This window comes from Myotis daubentonii, chromosome 15 (genome assembly GCF_963259705.1).
Source record: "Myotis daubentonii chromosome 15, mMyoDau2.1, whole genome shotgun sequence".
Classification (NCBI taxonomy): domain Eukaryota; kingdom Metazoa; phylum Chordata; class Mammalia; order Chiroptera; family Vespertilionidae; genus Myotis; species Myotis daubentonii.
In genome coordinates this window covers 38,551,124-38,566,690 of record NC_081854.1, presented here as the reverse complement: position 1 = coordinate 38,566,690, position 15,567 = coordinate 38,551,124, and the positions used below count along the sequence as shown (strand labels likewise).

General features: G+C 44.9%; 1 protein-coding gene across 1 annotated transcript in view; it reads left to right on the top strand.

Moving 5' to 3' along the window:
* VAT1L (vesicle amine transport 1 like) overlaps window positions 1–13,698 on the top strand; it is a 145,691-nt gene extending 131,993 nt beyond the window's left edge. The window contains exons 8-9 of the mRNA XM_059667384.1: window positions 9,414–9,497; window positions 11,231–13,698. Coding sequence (XP_059523367.1) covers window positions 9,414–9,497; window positions 11,231–11,329 — 183 coding nt within the window. The 3' untranslated portion in view covers window positions 11,330–13,698. The remainder of the gene's footprint in view (window positions 1–9,413; window positions 9,498–11,230) is intronic.
* Window positions 13,699–15,567: the final 1,869 nt, after the last annotated feature.

Sequence of the window (15,567 nt, the reverse complement as noted above, 5' to 3'; positions counted from 1 at the left end):
GTCAACACAGGAGGTGAGACACCACACACACACACACACACACACACACACACACACACACACACACACACACGAATTGCCAGCACCACCAGAAGCCAGGAGAGAGACGTGGAAAAGATCCCCCTCAGAGCTTTCAGCAGGAATCAGTCCCACTGACACCCTGATTTCCAACTTCTAGCCTCCACAACTGTGCAAGAAATTTCTGTTGTTCTAAGCCACCCACTTTGATGTACCTTGTTTCACAAGCCCTAGGAAACAAATACACTATCCAAACATTCCCATGGGTTTGTTATATTTTTTAATGAAAAGAATCATTAGTTTAGCTGTATATACACTGGATGTGATTGTTCACGGTATTATTTCCAGGTCCTTATCCATATGCAAACAGTTATTCACTTGGTTGTAGTTAGAGTCAACTACAGTTTTATGTCTGGACTTTTTGTTTTCACTTGACAGAGCACTTATTTGTGTTTTGTTTTTTTAAAATATATTTTTATTGATTTCTGAGATGAAGGGAGGGGGGGAGATAGACATACAATGATGAGAGAGAATCATTGATCAGTTGCTTCCTGCACACCCCACACTGGGGATTGAACCCCCAACCCAGGCATGTGCCCTGACCAGGAATCGAACTGTGACCTCCTGGTTCGCAGATCTACACTCAACCACTGAGCTATGTCAGGCTAATAATTTGTGTTTTGTAATGCAAGGGTACACATCTCTACTAGCCATTGGCTCACACTAGATCCTACTGTTTTGTTCCTCAAAATGAAACAGGCCTTCCCACTACATTTCCAGCATGCAACTCTGCTAATTTTTATGCTCATGTTGCAGTAAGATCTGGCTCATTACATCATGGTTTGTGGGTTGCCTGAGTAACCTGCTGAGTCTAACTTACGCACACACTTCCTCTGGCCCCACCACAGAGATCATCCCCTTGAACCATAATCAGATGGAACTGAGATGCTGAGTCCTTTGAGGGGCCACAGAGAGACACTGAGTGGGTTTAACTAATAGTCAAGCAATATCCTGCAGGTTTCTTAATGCACAGAGCAGAACTCAAGTTGTTTAATTTCTGCACAAACATGCAAAACCAAAGCTGACACCTGACTCCTCCTCAGGTGCCCTTGAATGGGCAGGCTGCAGCTGTGGCTCTCTGCCACTTTCCAACACGAAATGATATTAACCCAAGTGTTAAAGTGGGTCCTATCCAAATACCAGCCCAGCTTCTTGGGGGATCTTAGCCAAGCAGGAGGCTTGTCCTTCCTGTCCCTGCCGTGAGTCAGCCACCCCAGTGCCTGACTCACGGTGCAGAATCGATGATATTTATTAAATGAAGTACCAAGTAAGTTCAAGGGTCTGAAATTCAGAGCCTCTGAATCACAGTTGCAACAAATAGGTGTGGGGTGAGGCCAGTGCGTCACTTTTAAAGCCACCCTTGATGGTTTTGATGCAGGCAGTCTCCAGTCCACACTTTGAGAAAACCGAATCTAACCAATGAGCACTCTGAGGTCAGAGACCATACTGTGTGGTCCTGTGTACCACATCTGCTGTGTGCCACACACTCTTCCCAGTCCTAAGGATGGAGCAGAACCCAATCTCCTGTGGCAAGTCCAAGGTCCCTTGAGGGTACTGAGGTGAGGCAAGTGCCTGCCCCGGAAGAGCCCACAGATGGAGATGGGGGATTTGCTCACATCACACTGTAGGTCTCAACCGGAGGCGATTTTGCCTTCCGGGGGACCATTGCCAATGCCTGGAAACATTTTTGCTCATCACCTGGGAAGTGCTATTGCCATCTAGTGAGTAGAAGCCCGAGATGCTGCCAAACACCCTATGAAGTACAGGACAGGCCCCCCCACCCCGACCCGCCAGCCAAGAATTATCAGACTCAAAATGTCAATAGTCCCTAGGTGCAGAAATTCTTCAAGAGAGAATGAAATAAGTGTCATAACCAAGGAGGAAGCAAGATGCAAATGGAAGTACAGAGGGAATAATGCACTACTGGCTCCACAGGGCACTTACCCAGAGCCCTGTAGCCTTCCTTCCTCTCTCCTAACCCTCACCCTCCCTGGTTCCATCCTAGCCTTGCAAACCTAGCAACAGTGCATCTAGTTCTGGAGTGATACAGGATTCTATGAGAAGCTTGGTTTCTCCATATTTCATTCCTTGACCTTGGGCACACCATTTAACCTCGCCAAACCTCTTCTCTTCTCCACGAGCAACAGGGACTCAAGAAGAAAAGGGAGAGTATTTTTATGTACTTCTGATTGACAGTCTGACAACCTCCCACGTACCTCACAGGGTTGATGCAACACAATGCGATCAAGCATATAAGGTGTTTTGCTCTGTGACAGCACCTGCTAAGCATTCTTCATATGTCAGCTGCTGTGATGATAATGAACTACATCCCCCACCACCCCTGCTTCAACCTTTAAGTTTACCTGATCTTTGGATTCAGCTCTTTGAGACTCTCACCTTCTCCTAATACAATCTATGAGCAGCTGGTGATTCTTATAGACCTATGGTCATAGGTGCAGAGCCTATAGCCTCCCTGCATCCTCCCCACTATGGGGGAGGATCCATGAAAAAAACAAAACAAAAACCCTTCAGTAAAAGTGGTGGAGGAACAGCTTTTTATAGGCATGCTGTTGGCAAATGCCTCTTAGGCAATCACTCTTTTCTTTCCACTCCTTACTTTAGACCATTCTGCAGGTCCCAGACAATTTGTCTCAGGCATAGCTGCCTCTGTTGGCCACCTCTAATTTTGCACCCTTGCCACACTATCACCTGTCTAAATTACAGCTATGTCTAAATGGCATAGTCAACATATCTCAATTCCCTTGAGGCACTAAAAAATGCCCCAAATACCTGCAAACAAGCCCATTCTCTCCAAGCCTAAAGAGAGATGGCCTCTGCCTTCTAAACTAGACTCTTCTAAATGTCAGCAGGTCTGGCTGTCTTCCTTTTGAAAGGATGGCTACCTATATGAAAACTTTCAAGACTTTGAAGGGTCTTTGGACTCCTTATAGATCTAAACCTCTTCCACCAGCTCTCATATTTGGCAATTCCAGGTGAAAACATTCAGGGAGCATGGAATGGTATAGTTACTAATCCGTGAATAAATAAAACCAAAAGTATCTGGAGGAAAGGTAGCTACATCATTAATAAGGTACTAGAGTGTTCCAGATAGAAATAGAGTATCGCTCCCCAGTTGGAGGATTTGGGTAAAATATTCAAATAAAGTTCCAGCTGAACTTATATTTTATAAGCTCTGCCACTATCGAGTGGAATATCAGGAGCAGTGGGAGCTCGTGTTATTTCTTAGCCCATGTCAGCACATGTGAAGAGCTTAAGCGATTCATGAGGATTTTCAGAGTGTAACTCACCATCGTCACCCTCAGTGCTCTGTGCCATCACTGACTCATTTTCTGAGTAAGGCAATATTTAATTAGATGATTTATTTGTCCTTCTACTTAGCTGAGTCACAAACTTCTACTTGACCTTCAAGTCTCAGTCTAAAAGTTACTTCCTCTCAGTCGTTTTCCCTAGTTTTCATCCTTCTCCCATCCCCAATAAATTCCTCTTCTGTGCCCCATCACAACCCAAAGGTCTTTTTCTGCAGGAAACAGAGATCATCTCCTGCACCTTTTTATGTTCCTCGCAGGCCTCACTCACATGCTGGAATAAGCATCCTTTGGGTTCCCCCTTGAATTCTATTCAACCATCCAAATCCAACACTGGGAAACATTGTTAAAGAAAATAAAACAAACAGTGGAGGCAATTCATAATTCATTAGATTTTTTTTTCATCTTTTGCTATAGTTCAAAATATAGTAGGATAAAAAGATATAGTTTTGGCTTGACTGTAGAATGCAGATTTCTGCAGAACATGACCATCATATATATTTGATCAAGAGGGTCTCTGTCAACCAAGTACCCAGGGAAAAAGGATCGGCCACTGCATTCAGATTCTACTGTCTTGCTTTTTGCATTCCTCTCTTAAAACATTCTTGACCTCTTCTAAGCTAGTGTTCATACTAATGGCCTCTTAAAAAATCCTCTTGGAGCACCCCCATTGGCTGTCCGGTAGCCAAGCAGATACTTCTCTTATGATAGCAACTTAATGTTTCCCTTCCTTTAAAAATAATAGCCATCCTTACAGGGCCGGACGAGATTGGGGCAATAAAGGTGACAAGGGTACAATATTTAAGGAGGTGCTCACTCTCAGGTTCTGACCCAGCACTCGCACGACCTTGAGAGTGAGCACCGCCTTAAACTTTGCACCCCTGTCACCTCTCTTGTCTGATCCTACTCCATGCCATGCATTATTTTTTTAGCAAGAGAATAAAACCAAATTTAATACATACATATGTATGGGAACGCCACATGCATGAGAGGGTCCTCCCTACATTACTGCAAAGATCCCATATGCAACTGGTCCAGAAAGAACTTGAGTGTTAAAATCTTTTCTCTGCCTTTCCAGTGGGAGAGTCCATAATCCCTGATGTTTCACTTCTCCAGTCCTCTTCCATCGATGTCAAAATCTCTGAGGCTCACTCCCTTTCGATTCCTGTAGCTACTTGACAGAACACAGAAATTCCAGATTCCAAGTCTACGTGCAATGAACGTGTTACTTTCCAACACCCACTTTGGATTTTACAGAATCCCAAAGATGGCCATTGTTAATATCGTAGATAACTTTGGTAGATGTGCTTCTTAATTGCAGTATTACTCATTTCTTATTTTCAAATCTTTTAATTTATCATCTAATCAGCACAGTGATCCATGGAATAATCCATCTTTATTTTATTCCTATTTTAGGTGGCTAGGCTTATTATTATTCATAACACAAGCCCAATGCTTTGATTATTAAGTGGTGTCATTTGTATCCTAATGACTTTGTGCCTTACATGTCATTCAAAAGGAAATTGAATATTATGAAACATTAAATGAGACCCTCTTTACCCAAGTGTGAAGGAACTGACTATTCAGTTAGAAGGTGACTAGAAGATATTCTAGAGTTGTATGATCTGATGTGGCTGCTGCATCCTTGGAAACTTTGGAATACAGTACCAAAGACCTCAGCCAATGTTCCCAGCATCTTGTCCCACATTTACTTTTGCTCCTTGTCCCCATGCCCACTAGCCCCTATTCAGTCTCTCCTTTCACATTCTTCTCCCTGTGCTTGAAATGGTCCTCTCTCCCTTCTTGTCTTAGGTACATCCTGTGCATCCTTTAAATCTCAGCTAAATTATCACTTCTTTAGAGAAGCCCTCTCTAATCTTCCCAACCAGATCAATTCCCCTATCCACATTCTCATGACACCATTGTAGAGTTACCAAGGACAACCTTACATTTATTTGAGTCATTCTTTGGTTGACTAAGGCTGTGTCTCCTGTAAGATCATAAACTTCATGATGGGAGGGGATCTTGTAAGTGTTTACTCACCATCATTTTACCAGGCTTCCAGAAACCCCACTTCTTCTAGTAACATTGCAGACAGAAATAAGAGTGATCATAACTACTACTCCTCTGCAAACATGGTCTGAGCCAATTATATTTTCATGCTTGCATGCCATCTTGAATGCCAATGGACTTTCCTGATGCATGAACCAATGATACAGGATCAACTCTGATAGGTCAGGATCCATGTGAGGACAAAATAAACAAATCAGGAACACATTTTTTAAATTGTGAAATTCTTATTATGATGATTAGCCTATTTAATAAATAAAACTGGGATTCCCTTAGGATAGAGTAATCACCCATTACTCTATAAACAGCTCCTGGGATAGGGCTTTGGCACCTTTGGGTGACTGACTGACTGAATAAGGGAATGGATAGAATAGCAATTATCACTTAACATATAAAAAAGTTGAGGAACAAAGTTATGATGTGACTTGATGGAGTGACATTACTGAGTCAAAGCAGAACCTAGCACAAAGTGATGCTCCCACTGCCTCCTGCCGCCATCCACTTAGGACGGTATTACGACGGCTTCCACAGGACAAGAAGTGTCAGAAAAGGCTCAGATGGCCTCCGTACTCGGGATGTTGGCCTCTTAAGGTATTCGAATGACGTGGCTCAAATTCCTTCCCACTGTCTAGATGAGAAACCAGCTCCAGTGGAGATGGCCTGAGTATGCCCAGAATCCCTAGTTCTGGAAAATCCAGCTACTAAGACCAGATCTAGCCAGCCATGCAGCTGGCTGTGGAATCTCAGAATGGGTGTGGGGAACCACACCCTGATTCTGAGCAGGCTCCACTAGGCCACCCAGGCAGCACTCAGCAGGCCACCAAGGTTGCCAGGGGCTCTGGGATACAGGATAGACAGGACAGAAACCTCTGGGTTTCTTGTCTGTGAAACTGTAATGCCATTACTCACCTCAAAGGCTTGGTGTACAGATAAAATGAAGCAACATCTGTAAAATGCCTCACACTGTGCCAGATAAAGAATTGATCAAAAAATGGTAGTTTTTTTCTTTCTAAGTTATCATCAAAAGGACTCTTTCACATCTCCAAGAGCAGCTAAGATGCTGTAAACTCAAGCAACACGACTGGGAGTCAGCCTTCCCTTGGAAAAACTCCTAACTCTCTCTCCATCCCCCACATAGGGACTTAAAGGACTCAGTGCATTTCAGAAAGAAATGTCTAAAAGAATAGGCAGATTATAGCCAGCCCTGCAGGGGGCTTTTTTTTTTCCTTTTTCTAGTATCACAATAAGCATTACCTGGCAAGAAAACAGCCTTTTCTGCTTCCCTGGGCTCTGTCTTATTGGAGAAGCAGCCTAAAAATTGTTCCTAATCTCTAAGAAGTTTCCAGGTGTTTAATGACTTGCTGGGGTAATAAACCACTGAATTCTGGGAAATCATTATGTGAGATGTTACCTACCACTTTCCTCTGACTTTGAGAATCAAACCAAGCAATATGGTCTGGGCAGAATCAGGAAAAGCATCAGTTTTGACATCTGACAAACCTGAGTTTGAACCACAATTCTAATGCTGATATAGAATCTTAGGACAAATTGTTTATCCCTTTGGCACTGAGGTACTTATCTACAAAATGGGTATGATATATAACTTATAAGGTAAGAACTATGTATGCAAGATAAGAATGTATTAGTTATCGATTGCTGCATAACAAATTACCCCTCCCCAACATTTATTAGCTTAAAACAACATTTACAATCTCACAGTCTCTGTGTGTGAGGAATCTGGGCATGGCTTAGCTGGGTCCTTTGGCTCAGGTTCTCTCCAAAGCTGTCAGCCAGGGTACTGGTCTCATTTCAAGGCTGAATTGGGGAAGGACCTGCTTCTAAGCTCTCTCATTGGCTGTTGGCCTTGCCCTGTGGGCCTGTGGAGATAGGGCAGCTCACAACAGGGCAGCTTGTGTCATCAGAGGAAGAAGGCAAGAAGAGTCAGAGAAAGAGAGAGACTGCAAGACAGAAGTCATAGTCTTTTATAACCTAATCTTGGACATGACATCCCATCACTTTTGCTGTATTCTACTCGTTAGAAGCTAGTCACTAAGTCTAGCCCACATTCACACGGGCGTGTCAGGAAGTGACCGTTAGAAGCTGTCTGCCGCAATATTCAAAGATTCTCAGTAAATGGCAGCTGCTATTATGACCAATTATGAGAGTACTTTGCAAAGCAATGTTCACCACAGAAATAGAAGAAATCCACTGGATTATGTATTATGATCAAGAAATTTAGCAATCAGGGGGGTGAGGGCATGAGTGGGGAGATGGGGGGCAACGGAGGGGGGGAATAAGGACTCACATGTAATACCTTAATCAGTAAAGGAAAAAAAAGAAGTTTAGCAAACATATGACACTATCAGTCTATTATAGATGCTGATTCTATCCAAAGACTATATTTAGAGATGCACTTAATTTATATTGAATACAGATTTGATTACTTGTTACCAAATGACAATGTTTGGACACGAGAGTTAAAAGGCACACATTTCCCTTACATCATGTTTTAGCATATACCTAGTTATTTTCGGATGTCCATGTTTTTATGAGGATGCAAATAAAAATATGCATCTTGATTTTCTCATTTAGCAATATCATAGAGGCATTTTATCCTGCTGTATATTCTTTGTAATTAGCACTTTAACACCTACGTAACATTTCCATTCAGTAGAAAAATGTAAGAATCATGGTTTACTTAACCATTCCCTTTATCTGTGACACATAAGTTGCTTTAATGTTTTCCCATTAAAACAATGCTGTGATTGAGTGTCTTTTGTGTGGTAAGTTTCTTCCCCCATAACTTGAATTATGTCTTTAGGATAAACTCCCAGGGAAAGCAATTAGAATGCACACATTTTAATGGCGCTGTCAAGTTCTTACCCAAATGAGAAAATGGCTTTGGTTTTTATATAAGCAAACACTGTTCCATCAGCCCCAGATTGAGTTCCTCAAAGGCAGACACCCTCACTTAGTTTTTAATTTTTTTAAAACATGGCCTCTTGCCTCTAAGCAACATTTAATGAATATTGTGGGCTAAATGAATGAACAAAAATATTTAAAAATTTGAGACTTTAGGAAAAATATTTAGGCTAAATCTATTGAAACTTTTTTTAAAAAAATCAGGAGATGTTGAATTTCCATTTAGAAATCACTAAGAGATGTGAAGGACATACCCATGCCAAGCACTGGGCTCTCTTTTGCCCTTTTCTTATCTGGTTTAATACTCAGAGCACCCCCTACAGTTCATTTTCCACACAGCAACGTAATAAAATGCCCAGAGCATAAATCAGAGTGTCAAACCCTGCTTTTATAAAGGGTCCCAGGAAACATCTGTTGGCCCCCATCATTTCGGGGGAAAAACCCAACACAGAAGGTCTTTTCTGGAGAGAATACTAGTTCCCTGGAAATATCTACTTACTTAAACATAAAATATTCACCCTGTACTAGGAATCATGGGAATTTTTTAAAAACTTAGTTCAGCCCAGGGAATGAGTCATTTAGCCAGACTGTAAGCAGAGTAATAAAACATTTAGGTAAGCAGGTCACAAATGACCCTCAAAAATAATTTTATTGGTCAAAATTTATTCCAGCTAAAGTGCCCTGACACTCTGCAGCACATAACTCTTGGAACTCCACAGTAAACTCTCCACCCCTTCACACACAGCCCTTTTTTAAAAAAGAAATTTTAATTTACTTATTTTAGGGACAATCATCCTCATATTTTAGACCCAGGAGACCACGTTGCTTGTACAGATCAGAGTGCGTGACGCAACCAGAATTCATTTGCACTCAACATCCAAACCCAGCTCAGGTTCCGCCACTAAACTTGAACCACAGCGCCCCCTGGTGGAAATGTGGTGGCTTGGCTTTTCCAGTCCCCCTGCCCTAGGGAGACAGGGCACCTAACCTGTGTTCCCGTTTTTTTCTTCCTCTCAGGTGAAGGAGGCCATGCAGCGGATCCATGACCGAGGGAACATTGGCAAGTTAATTCTGGATGTAGAGAAGACCCCGACTCCCCTGGTGAGTCAAAAGCAGAGGGATCCGTTCAGTTCAACACAAGAGGTCTGATCAGGTGCAGGCACAGGTGGGGCAGGGGGAAATATACCAGGTCCTGGGCTGGCGGAGGTGACCAGCGATAATCAAAGGATGTGCAAATAAGGGATGCCACAAACTGAGATAAATGCTGAGAAGGAACGGAAAAGTCTTCAGTGAGAGCATTCCCAGAGCAATCAGAGGGCAGTCAGGAAAGGATAGAAACAATGACCTGTGTCTATGACAAATGCCATCTATTGGCTGTCACGAACAGGAGGAATTCCTGGCCAAAAAAAAAATCTAATAAATTCACATGCACATACTTGACAGATTGATGCCAACTGCCTCTGAGATGGCTTCTGATGACTGCATTGCTTTTGTTTTCTCTGATCAAGATAAAACCCTTCTATCCAGGGATCTCACCGGGAATGAAGCATGTCACTCACATCCCATAGGCTCTTGCAATGGCCACTTGAGGTGGGGGGAGGGGCTAGGTACTAGTGTGGCAGTCAACACAGCAGCTTTCACCAGACAGTGTGATTCAAAGTTCAGCTCTGGGCTCCTGTGTGTGACCTGGGCAATTACTTTGCCACAATTACTTGCTGCAATTTACGGTCCCCGTCTGTAAATTGGAAATTGATAAATTCTCAATTAGAATGATATGCTAAAACATTGTCTCACACACACTAAATTCTAGGAAAGGTGTGACAAAGAAAATACTTAGGAAGGGTTTTTGTTTTCTCACATGTTTAATCTTGGAACTGCTTCAGTCATTTATGAAAGAGCAAAACCTAAAATGTCTTGCATGTTTTAGTGTAAGGCATGTATTTTTTAAAAGTGTTTACTGGGCTTTCATAACCATAATGTAGTTTAGGTATGATGGCCATTTTTCTCAATGAAGGACTGTTAAATGAGAGGGCATTTTACAATGTCTAAGTTGCTGATAACAATATGAATATAGTTCCGGGTCTGCGCCAACAAGTGTTTTAAGCAGGGTAAAGGGTAAGGAGGGAGAAGATGGCTGGTATCTGGTCTTCTGTGCACCTGTGCTGTATTCTTTAAACATGTGACCAAGTCTGTTCCAGCCCCATCAGTATAAGGCAGACAGGTAGAGAGGTATCCTGGTCTGCTTGGTGCTTTCAAGTCAAATCGCTGGCACTGGCTTCCCACCCGTCTCCTTACCCATGAGGTCCTGCTGGGCTTTAGGGCTGGGGGGAAGGCCTGTTTGACGACAAAGGTGTGTGTGTGTGTGTGGGGGGTGGTCTTTTCAGAGCAGAGTCTGAAAGGCAGACCTTTTAATGTGAGAACTGAAAACCTGCCTTGGCTCATATATCATTGCCCTTGTCCCTGAATCTCAGGAGGACTTTTACCCTGGGACTTAAGGAAACAGAGATGATGGAGAATGGGCCAACTCAGACCTGTACTTGGAGTATCTCTAGAGTGGGTGGAGGCCACAGCCCATCTGGATGGAAGACTAGGCTCAAAGGAATCATCTCCCAAATTCCAAATACATGCACTCAAATCCTTCGCTCGGAGACTGCTTCTTGGGGTGCCCAACATAAGGTAGCTAATACCACACTGCCTTCCTGGGGAAGCACGCAGTGCAGGGTTTCCTAGCTCTTGGCCCTTAAAGAAGTCCTTCCAAGTGGCTTCATCAGATGCTCAGAAAAGGTGGGGGTTAGGCTGCAGAGCCCTCTCACAAGTCTACTGTTGAATTACAGATGGCCAATGACAGCACGGAGACCAGCGAGGCTGGAGAAGAGGAGGAGGACCATGAGGGGGACAGCGAGAACAAGGAGCGGATGCCCTTTATCCAGTAACCCAGGACCTGGACAGAAGAACGAAGGATGGTTTGAAAGAAGAGGAGCCACTGAAGAAAGCTCTTCTGTGCCCCAGTGAACAAATGCTGTAGTCCAGTGCGTGTCGTGTTTGTCTGCAGTCAGCTGAGCTAAAAAGCTTTGATCGCTGTTGTTTTTTTGAAATTAAGTGCCAACCCCTTTCCATGCAGTGTTATGTCCCTTCCCCTCTGTGTATTACACTCTCCTACCGCCTGTTTCAAAACCATCCATCTTTGACTCCTTCTCGATGGTTCTAGAACAGTCTGAGTAACACAAGCCCACAGGCCCCATGCCTAGGAGACTAGACATGGGCAAAGACAAGTTTGGATTGAAAGGTGTCATCACAGAGCACTATCCAGATCCTAGAATTCTTCAGGCCAATAACACTTTTCACTGCCAACCACCCATGCCTCTGATGAGAGAGCACTTGCCGATTTGGCTGGCAGAATGAGAATAGGCCAGATGATTTCATGAGCCCATAGATTTATGAGCTCTTCGAATAGTACTGTCCCTCTCCCCCAACTGCCTTCAACTGCTTTATGGTCAGAAGGTTGAACTGCTGTCCTCTCGCCCTCTGATGCTCAATCCCTTCACTGGTTCTTATCCATAAACACAGGGAAACAGATGTGAAGTTTTCAGGATAAAAGATGGGCCAACAACATGTGTCTGATGACCAGCCACAGAGATTTCTCTCTGAGACCACATCTCATGAGCAAAATCCTCTCCTCTCCACACCACATACTGGATTTTAGTTTTGAGAAAACTCACCACATGTGGGTCTATTTCGGAAATCGTTACTGAGAATCACCTGTGTTTGCACACTTGCTTTTGGTATTACCAATTTTGCTACATTCATTTCCTAGAAGTGAACAGCCACGTTTACCGTGGATCCACCAAGGAAGACCTCCGTGGTAGACCATATTTGGAAAAAAAATCAATGAGCATCCTTTTACTTGCCAAAGCATGTTCCAACATGTAACACATTCTAGTGGTATAAGAATTCAGTATCAGATGCCAAATACGTGGTTCCTCTCCTCTGAAATATAAAATTATGATGCAGATTCATTGCAGGGACTCTGCATTGGGCAAATTGGGGACCAAACTCTTTGATTACACACCTTTTGTTCAATTTTCCAGCTCCTAAACTTCTAAGAAACCCTGCCCTTGGCCCCACCCCACTTGGCATGGCTGAGGTGAACAGTTCCCCTGCAGGAAGAGAAAGAGGCTCAATGCCTCCACAAGGGGGCTCCTCATTCCCTCCTCCCAAAGGGTGACTCCCTTCCTCCTAAACCAAACTGGGAACACAAGAAGCCCACAGGGTTAGCACCCCAGCTCACTTTACATTCTGGAAGATATTGGGGGAGGGGGTCTACATTGCCAGATCTCTCCACCAACGAGCCCTAAGGGTAGACCAACTCTTTCTCAACGTGATGAAAAATGCATCTCAGCAATTGCCTATTTCATTTTCAGTCCTTTTGTAACAAATATTTATCTGAAGGGAGAGTCTCCCGTTGTGAATGTCCGTGTGAAATATGAAGAAAGGGTGCTGCCATCTCATGTGAAGAGATGAGAGTATCGCAAAGAGGACACAACATCCTCTTCTCCCTGTACCCCAGGACTCCCCAGCATCCCAGTTCTGTGCCATTTAGAGAGATGATGTTGAGGTGTTATCCCATCACCTCTGCCAAACGCTGCATTTTTGGTCATTCTTTCTCCCACAACCAAGTTGACAATGGGGTCTTAAGAAGACCATTTCTCCCGTTTTGTCCAGCTACCCAAGTGACATTCTGGTGAGCTGGGCAGAAATGGCATTTTCTAGGGCTGGGGGAGCAAAGAGCCACTGGCCGTATGAGGGCTCTCCCCGGCCAGGTGAGTGGGACCCCACATTCTTGTTACATCCAGAGGAGAAGCCAAAAAAGTAATTCCTCCCCAAATCTATTTTCTCAACTAGCAAGATTAATAGAATAATCACAAAAAAATGCCAGTTGGTTAAAAAAAAACAAAACCCTTCTGTCTCCTCAGAATACAGAATGAGAAAGCTAGAGTTTGACCAATATGATCAATTAAGTGCCACGAAAAACAGGAAAACAAGAGAATCAAAACGATCTGTGTATTGCACTCTCGTCCCAAGCACCTTCTTTCCCCTCGTGTGATGGTTTTCCGGAGGAGGTTGAAGAAGGTAACAGTTTGCCTTAAAGGAACTGTGAAGGCTTCTCTGTAATCTAAGCATGATTGGAGAGAATTGCAACATTGTCTAATGTATTTGTGGCTTTAGAGCTTTTGTTATATTGTGCCTACAAAGCAAATTATGTTTACACAAAAATATAAATAAAGTATTCAGCATAGCATAACCCTGCCTGGCATCAGTTGCTCCACACCAATAGTTGTTGGAAAACCACATATTGAAATATAAGGAACAGGTGGCTAAAAGAGGATGAGGAACTAGAGACAACATAGAAAATGTAGGGTAGAGATGAGACAAGCCTTTAAAAAGACATTCAAGTTTCCTCAAGTGAGAAAATAAAACAATTGAATAAAAGAACTACTAAAGACTTCATATAATAACTAGAGGCTCGGTGCATGAAATTCGTGCACTCAGCGGGGGGTGGGGGGGGGTGGGGAAGGGTCCCTCAGCCCGGCTTGCACCCTCTCGCAATCCAGAAAACCCTTGGAGGATGTCCGACTGATGGCGGGGAGTGGGCCTAAGCCAGCAGTCAGACATCCTTAGTGCTGCTGTAGAGGTGGGAGAGGCTCCCGCCACCACCGCTGCACTCACCAGTCATGAGCCTGGCTTCTGGCTGAGCGGCGCTTCCCCTGTGGGAGAGCACTGACCACCAGGGGGCAGCTCCTGCATTGAGCATCTGCCCCCTGGTGGTCAGTGCGCGTCATAGTGACCTGTCATTCCACTGTTCGGTCTCTTTGCATATTAGCCTTTTATTATATAGGATTATTATCCTATCTAATAAAAGAGAAAAATGGTAATTGGCGTACGACGATACCCTTTTCATTGGCTAATCAGGGCTATATGCAAATTAACTGCCAACTAAGATTGGCAGTTAACTGCCAACAAGATGGCGGTTAATTTGCATATGTAGGCACAATGCAGGGAGGCAAAAGGGAAAGCAGGAAGAAGCCCCCTGCCACTGACAGTGATCGGAAACCCAGGGGGGAGCTAAGAGCTGGGGGGCAGGGCAAAGGCGGCCCTGGGGCCGCCTTTGCCCAGCCCCCCAGTCACAATCGGAGAATCAGGCGCCTTTGCCACCCTGGCCAGTGATAGCAGGAAGTAGGGGTGGAGCCAGCGATGGGAGCTGGACACGGTCAAAGCTGGCAGTCCCGGGAGCTAGGGGTCCCTTGCCTGGGCCTAAAGTGGAGCCCACGATCGCGGGGCCGCTGTAGCTGCGGGTCCCCGCTGCCCGGGCCAGACACCTAGGCCAGAGGCCTCAGGCCTGGTCAAGGGGCCGATCCGGTGATTGGTGATCGGAGGGTGATGAGGGTCAACTCCTCTGGCCGAGGCATCAGGCCTGGGTGGGGGGCGGAGCCGGGGATTGGGGGGATATGATGGTCCCCTTGCCCAGGCCTGAAGCCTGGGTCAGAGGCGTCAGGCTTGGGCCGGGGGTGGAGCAAGCGATCAGAGGGAGATGGGGGTCCCCTGCCCAGGCATGATTCCTGGGCCAGAGGCCTCAGGCCTGGGCGGGGGCCAGAGCCAGTGATCAGGGGGAGATGGGGGTCCCCTGTCCAAGCCTGACACCTCTGTCAGAGGCGTCAGGCCTGGGCAAGGGGCCGATCCTGCGATTGGAGGGTGATGGGGGTCAACGCCTGAGGGCTCCCAGTATGTGAGAGGGGGCAGGCTGGGCTGAGGGACACTCCCCCCCCACACACACACACCCAGTGCACGAATTTCGTGCACCGGGCCCCTAGTATAGGATAATAATAATTAGAATGGCATTTACAAGGCACCTACTATATGCTGTTAAAAGAGCTATATACAGCCCAGCTGTTGTGGCTCAGTGGTTAAGCATCAACCTATAAACCAGGAGTTCACGGTTTGATTCCCTGACAGGGCACATGCCCAGGTTGTGGGCTCCATCCCCAGTGGGAGGCGTGCAGGAGGCAGCTGATCAATGATTCTCTCCCATCCTTATGTTTCTCTCTCTCTCTCTCTCTCTCTCTCTCTCTCTCTCTCTCTCTCTCCCTTTCCCTTCCTCTCTGAAATCAATAAA